Raw genomic sequence first — 6,792 nt, 5'->3', positions numbered from 1 at the left:
AATCCAGGGGTCCTTGCGCTGCTCAGAAGCGATGGTCCCAATGTCGACGGAAGAAACGTCAAGCTGGGATATTGCGCAGCAGGGATTGTCGACTGGCAAGGGAGAACGTGAGAGGGCGTCAGCATCAGCGTGCTGGCGTCCGTTCCGGTACAGTACGCGGATATCGTAATCCTGTAAGCGAAGCGCCCAGCGGGCGAGACGGCCTGAGGGATCCTTCAATGACGACAGCCAGCATAGTGCATGGTGGTCCATGACGACATCAAATTGTAGACCATACAAATAGGGCCGGAACTTGGTAAGCGCCCAGATGATCGCCAGGCATTCTTTTTCCGTGACGGTGTAATTGGTCTCGGCTTTAGTAAGCATACGGCTTGCATATGCCGCAACATATTCGGAAAACCCTTCTTTGCGCTGCGCTAGGACAGCGCCGAGGCCAACACCGCTGGCATCTGTGTGTACCTCAATAGGTGCCGTTGGGTCGTAGTGGCGCAAAATGGGAGGAGACGTCAGCAAACGACGGAGCTTAGTGAACGCCTCGTCGCACTCGGACGACCACGAATGGAGAGGTCCGTTGCTGCCAAGGAGCTTCGTCAGGGGCGATATGACGGCGGCGAAATTGCGAATGAAGCGCCTGAAGTAGGAACACAAACCTACAAAACTGCGCAGTTCTTTGACGGTTGTCGGTTTAGGAAATCCAGCTACGGCACGAAGTTTGTCTGGATCGGGGAGGATTCCATCCTTCGAGACGACGTAACCTAGTATCGTGAGCTGCCGCGCTGCAAATCGGCACTTCTTTACGTTCAGTTGGAGGCCAGCGTTTGCTAAGCACGTCAAAACACGCCGCAGGCGTTGAAGGTGCGTGGTGAAGTCAGAGGCAAAAACAACAACGTCGTCAAGATAACATAAGCACGTGTGCCACTTCAAACCGCGGAGAACTGTGTCCATCATGCGTTCAAAGGTTGCTGGCGCATTACAAAGTCCAAACGGCATGACGTTAAATTCGTATAAGCCGTCGGGTGTGACAAAGGCTGTCTTCGGCCTATCGACGTCAGCCATGGGTACTTGCCAATAGCACCCGCCGTGGTTGCTCAGTGGCTATGGTGTTGGGCTGCTGCGCACGAGGTCGCGGGATCGAATCCCGGCCACGGCGGCCGCATTTCGATGGCGGCGAAATGCGAAAACACCCGTGTACTTAGATTTAGGTGCACGTTAAAGAACCCCAGGTGGTCAAAATTTCCGGAGTCCTCCACTACGGCGTGCCTCATAATCAGAAAGTGGTTTTGGCACGTAAAACCCCAAATATTATTATTATTATTACTTGCCAATAGCCGGAGCGTAAATCTAGAGATGAAAAGAATTCTGCTCCGTGTAGGCTATCGATGGCGTCATCGATTCGCGGCAGCGGGTATACATCTTTGTGAATGATCTTGTTCAGGCGCCGATAGTCTACACAGAACCGTACCGAGCCGTCTTTTTTCGTAACAAGGACGACAGGAGATGCCCATGGACTGTTCGAGGGTCGGATCACTTCGCGGCGAAGCATATCGTCCACTTGCTCATTAATCACACGACGTTCTGTGGCAGAGACGCGGTATGGTCGTTGCCGCAATGGCGGTTGGGAGCCAGTGTCAATATGGTGCGTGACAGCAGACGCGCGACCAAGGGAAGGTTGCCCGACATCAAAAGAAGAACGAAATTCTTCTAAGTTGCGCAGAAGCTGTGAACGCTGAGGTGGGGTGAGGCCATCGGCAATAGATGAATCGAACACACCTGTGGGCAAAGGGTCCGACGTCGAGAGAGAACCGAGCGTGTTGTAACTGGCGCAGGACGTGTCTTCGGGAACATCCGTAATTTGTACGGCGTCAATCACTTCCACGTGGCCAAGACATTCGCCTTGAAGCAGCATCACAGGGTATGGGAAGGGGTTACAGACAAAAATAGCTGTGGAGCCCTGTTTGACGTTCACAGTCGCAAAAGGCAGCAGGGGCCGTATTCTGTAACGGTTCCTTTGGGAACCGGTTCCCTTTGGCTGTTACGTCGGGATTACGTAACTCGGAGAAAGAGTGGAACGGGGCGGCGTGAGGGGAACCAATCAACGAGCGGCGGCCTGCCTGAAGATCACGTCATCAGTTTTGTTTGTACTTGGGGGACGGTATAGCAATTGAAGGATGTTGCTGGTTTGATAAAAAAACATTGGTTTGTATAGAACACTTGCAAATATATTTTCAGTAATAAATGTGCGCTTGCGGCGCAGACTGCTACTGGGAGTTGTAATTTTATTTGTGTTGTTTTCTTATTTAGTCGCTAGGTGGTGTGCCATACGTTATGCAAACAAGTTGCCTCGCTTTGTTTGCGTTTTGCGTTTGCCAGTTTGCGCGCCGAATCCGAAACGATGTCATCGCAGCAGGTTCGGCGGCTGGGTCCTCATGTTTCAGAGAGGCAGCGCGAGATACTCTTGTCATTTGTTGAAGAGCACCCCTACCTTGCGAAGGCGTCGTGTGTGCTGGGTCAACAGCTGACGGCGGCGCGCAAGGAGGAGCTCTGGCAGCAAGTGACTGCCTTGCTGAACACTGAGGGCCCGGCAGTGAAAACTGCAGCCCAATGGCGCGGCGTGTGGAAAAAAGACGTCTACAAGGCCCGCCGTGATGCAGCCGCCTTGCACGCCGAAAGCAGGTAAGCACACTCGTTGACGGAGCTTTTGCGCACCATATTCTAACAAACGTGTAAATCACAGCGGAACCGGAGGAGGCAGCCTGCCCGGACCGCGAGGGCGCATCCTTTCCTTGGTTGGAAGGGCGAGCGCCATCGGAGTCTGCCCGCCTTTCTATGAGCCCGACGAAGAGGTGAACATCAGGCGCATGGGTTTCAATAGGTCAACGCCAAGTCGTTGCGCTGTCGCGATTCGCTCAGTCACCGCCGTTTGGCTGATGTGTGGTCGCGCGCTAGTGTTGCCTCTCAGAAGATAGCCCGAGCTTGAGCGGAAATCGTCAAGCTATTTACTATCGCTTGCGTCTTTCTCTGAAACATGCACACAAATGCTTGCTCAGTGCCTGTGTTTTTATGTAAAGGCAATGTTCTCTGCTTTTTAATGAGGCATATAAGCCATGTTGGTGTAGTCCGTTTAATCATTCTATAGTTAGCTTATGCATGTTCGCATGCAGTGATATGTTTTGTAAATAATTGGGGTTGCGCCGATGCAGATTTATAAAAGTGACATAATAGATAACTTCTTAGTGTAGAAACACCAGTAGCATGCCACCTTTTTACTCAATAGGTAAGCAAACACTTAGAGTGGTTGCCACAGGAACAAAAGAGCTTCATTTATTGAGCAGATGTGCACCAACCATTTGTCATTGATGGTCATGTAAAAAGACATAGCACAGGCTTTTATTAGTGTAGCCATTTAGAAATGCAACGGTCTGGATGCCATTGAAATATGACTGCAATATTTCCTGTACATGACAGGTATCACAACAACAAAACTGTTATCATTAATGATGCCAATTGCATCTATGCAGGAGGAAAGCGCTGCTGACCGCGGTGCTGGTGACGCGGCAACTGCCGAGTCCCATGTGTCTGTCAGCACAGCGCCTGGGACAAGCGGCATAAGAGGTAAGTTGGAAGGCATTTCTTTCATTCATTTGTTGTACACATCTCTACAGTATTTTTCCAAACGTATGACATGTACTTATTTTCCTTATGCGTCGTATTCATTCTTAGCGAGACCAATGCAGCCCGCGACAGCGGAGAGGCGTCGGGAGGATGCAGGTGGCCCTAGTAGTCAGACACGTAAGTGTACAACAGACGTCTTCACAATTTTTTACTTACTTATTGTGAACACATACTTTTCAGAAACATTGTCATTACAGAACGTGCATTGTAAAATCATAGCCATAAGTAGCGTACTAAATTCACATAACTAAAGAACAAACACGCAAACACATTCAGAATTCCCCAGAACAGTAAAGAAGGAGAGATTTAGGAGCACAAACACAAGTCGTGTTGAACATGTAAATGAGCTGTATTACGCATTGACTGCAAGGACTTAATTTGGATCATGCTTGCTGATGGACAATACGAGGACGTAATTGTACAAGGGGAACAATGAATGTGTATGTGTATGTATTTACTGTATGATTAGTGAATGGGCTCACCGTCGTATGTTACGTACTTCAAGTAACTTTGGTAATACAGAAGTTGCACAGAGGGAAAAAGTATTTCTCATCGTTACGCAAGAAGGGTTGTGAGAACGAACAGAATGGCTAGGCAACAAATGGCACTACATTTGTGGTGCTGTTAAAAAAGGAAATTATGCAATGCCGCAAGCAGTGTAGTTTTGTTTGGTGCCAAAAGGCACAATAATGCCTCGGATTGCTTTAAAGAATAGTGGCCCCATGTGAAATGCCTCACTCATTAACACTGCATTTTCTTGATTTTCCTTAATGAAAACATTTTGGTATATGTGATCTCTGATACAAACTAGTTGCAATGAGCAGTGGTAAACAACTCACAATAACGCACGAAAACAAGTTTTGCGTTGCATGTGAGGAAATTAGTAATGGTGCCCCTTTTGCCCTACTTTTAGAGCCACGGCAGACAGGGCGGGGCCGAAGGCCAGAGCAGAGAACGGACGACCTGCTGTCTTCTGTCGTTGCGAAATATGCTGAGTCTGTTGCACTCTCGCAACAGCAGAACAACGTAAGCATTCCAACTAGGTTATCATTCTCATGATTTCACTCTATACACGAAAGGTATTTCTCAGTGAATGAAAATGCTTAGTATTTCTTACAGCACTTAGCTGATTTATGTTACTGCACTACTTCTGATAGTACTGTTCCATAAATATTACTCGTTAGATTACCTATGCTCACGTTATATTAGCAGGTGACATACGTCGTAGAACCTCTGCATACCTGCCGATTTGGCCATTGTATTGTATAATGGCGTTACACAACATTGCAAAAAAATTGGGGTGCCTCTCGCACCATCTGCTTGTGGCTTTGTAAGATGCTGTATATGGGGGGGGGGGTTATTACCTTAGACGAAGTTTTTCGGTGCAGTACTTGAAGCAGCCAAAAAGGGCAACTGTAAGGTCCCTGTAAAAGTTAGCGCAATCTAGAGAGAATCTTTTGCTTACCAGTCTTCACTGTTCAAAGTGTGGATTATTCTTGTGCACTGCGTCTAAAAGTGCATGCATATGCCGCTTAAAGTGCTTCTTTAGAGGAAATTTCTTAAGGACTTGTGCCATCTTGTTCATTGTGGTTGAGTTCAAATCTTAAGTGATTGTGTTGAAGATTGAACCTCACTATTGCATAGAAGGTACACTGCACAATAAAGGGTCAAGACGTTCTTAATAATTGTATGGTTGTAACCTGTCCCTATACAGCAAATGCAGGACCTCCTCCAGTCGGCGCAGCAGCTGAGAACGGCAGTCGAAAATCAAGGCGCGGCGACGTTGCGCCAAGCAGTAGCCACGGAACGCCAAGCAGTAGCCACGGAACACCTTGCTTCTGCTGCTGAGCAACAGGTGCAGCAGAACACTCAGCTGCTGCAGGAGCTGCGGAGCCTGACACGGATGGCGCCAGCACTGGTGCTTTGCATTCAGCAGGCCATGGGGATGCCACCTCAAGCCCCACCAGGTGGACCACCTTCTTAAGAGGAAGCTTTAGCTGGGGCCCAACTTTGACGCGGCCTATTCAAATACATGTAAAATGCAAAAACGTTTTTCTGAGATAACCCTTGGGCCGATTTTAATGAAATTTGTTGCATTTCAGAGAGAAAGTTAAATTGTAGCGACTGTTCGAAGCGGAATTGGATTTGTCTTAAAAGAATTTTCAAATATTCGACCATTTGAAAACAATAGAAGCATGAAGTTTACAAATTCATAGCTCTGCATCAAGAATAGATATCGTGGTTCTGTAAATTGCATCCATTAGATCGTTCAAAGCGGACAAATTTGATATGTCATTTTACATCTTACATGAATTTGTTACGTTGGTTACAAGGGTTCTGCAAGAGCTTTATTTCCGTATTACAAATTTTTTTATTTTCATGTGTAACATATAAATTTTGTCCGCTTTAGATGTACTGTTAGATTCAATTCACAGAATTGTTTTATCATTTTTTGTTGTTGAGTTAGAGAGTTGTAAACTTGACAGTTTCGTTTCTTGAAGATTTTCAAATTTTGCCAATTTTTAATAACAATTTGACGACTTAACTAATTCGAAACCAACAGTCACTAGATTTTAAGTTTTTATTTTCAATGCAACAAACCTTGTGAAATTTGGTGCAGTGTTTGCCGAGAAACACGAAGTCCCATTTTACATGTATTTGGATAGGAGCACCCGAGTTAAAGATTCCTCTCAAGAGGAAGCTTCCGGAGTCCTCCACTACGGCGAGCATTCGTAGTGGGGGACTCCGGAAATTTCGACCACCTGGGGTTCTTTAACGTGCACCTAAATCTAAGTACACGGGTGTTTTCGCATTTCGCCCCCATCGAAATGCCGCCGCCGTGGACGGGATTCGATCCCGCTCCCTCGTGCTCAGCAGCCTAACACCATAGCCACTAAGCAACCACGGCCGGTTCTTTTCAGAAAACAGATATTGCACTTCTGTAAATTTCATGTGTTAGAACCTTGTATGTGGATTAATTTAGTGTGCATAGATGGTGTACCTGTTACGGCTCTGATCGACACTGGTGCGCACGTATCTGTGATGAATGCTCAGCTTCGGAATCATCTCAAGAAAGTCTGCACTCCTGCCCCTTCGCCTGTGGTCCAGGTCGCCGATGGT

At 47.2% G+C, this 6,792-nt stretch overlaps 1 protein-coding gene across 1 annotated transcript; it reads left to right on the top strand.

Annotated features, from left to right (window-relative positions):
- Nucleotides 1-2,392: 2,392 nt before the first annotated feature.
- Nucleotides 2,393-5,656, top strand: LOC139057791 (mediator of RNA polymerase II transcription subunit 15-like). Its single transcript, XM_070536546.1, has 6 exons — nucleotides 2,393-2,673; nucleotides 2,735-2,843; nucleotides 3,519-3,612; nucleotides 3,721-3,789; nucleotides 4,586-4,698; nucleotides 5,387-5,656. Exons 1-6 carry the CDS (start codon nucleotides 2,393-2,395, stop codon nucleotides 5,654-5,656), a joined length of 936 nt encoding a protein of 311 aa, XP_070392647.1.
- Nucleotides 5,657-6,792: the final 1,136 nt, after the last annotated feature.

The sequence above is a fragment of the Dermacentor albipictus genome, chromosome 3 (genome assembly GCF_038994185.2).
Source record: "Dermacentor albipictus isolate Rhodes 1998 colony chromosome 3, USDA_Dalb.pri_finalv2, whole genome shotgun sequence".
NCBI classification, from domain to species: Eukaryota; Metazoa; Arthropoda; class Arachnida; order Ixodida; family Ixodidae; genus Dermacentor; species Dermacentor albipictus.
The sequence above is the reverse complement of the archived record's forward strand: the minus strand, read 5'-3'. Positions and strand labels throughout refer to the sequence as shown.

Bases quoted from the DNA above. Each gene is read 5' to 3' on its own strand.
- LOC139057791 (XM_070536546.1), top strand. From the start codon at position 2,393: ATGTCATCGCAGCAGGTTCGGCGGCTGGGTCCTCATGTTTCAGAGAGG. The intron at 2,844-3,518 runs GTGAACATCAGG...GCATCTATGCAG, and splicing joins TCTATGAGCCCGACGAAGAG to GAGGAAAGCGCTGCTGACCG. The intron at 3,790-4,585 runs GTAAGTGTACAA...CCCTACTTTTAG, and splicing joins TGGCCCTAGTAGTCAGACAC to AGCCACGGCAGACAGGGCGG.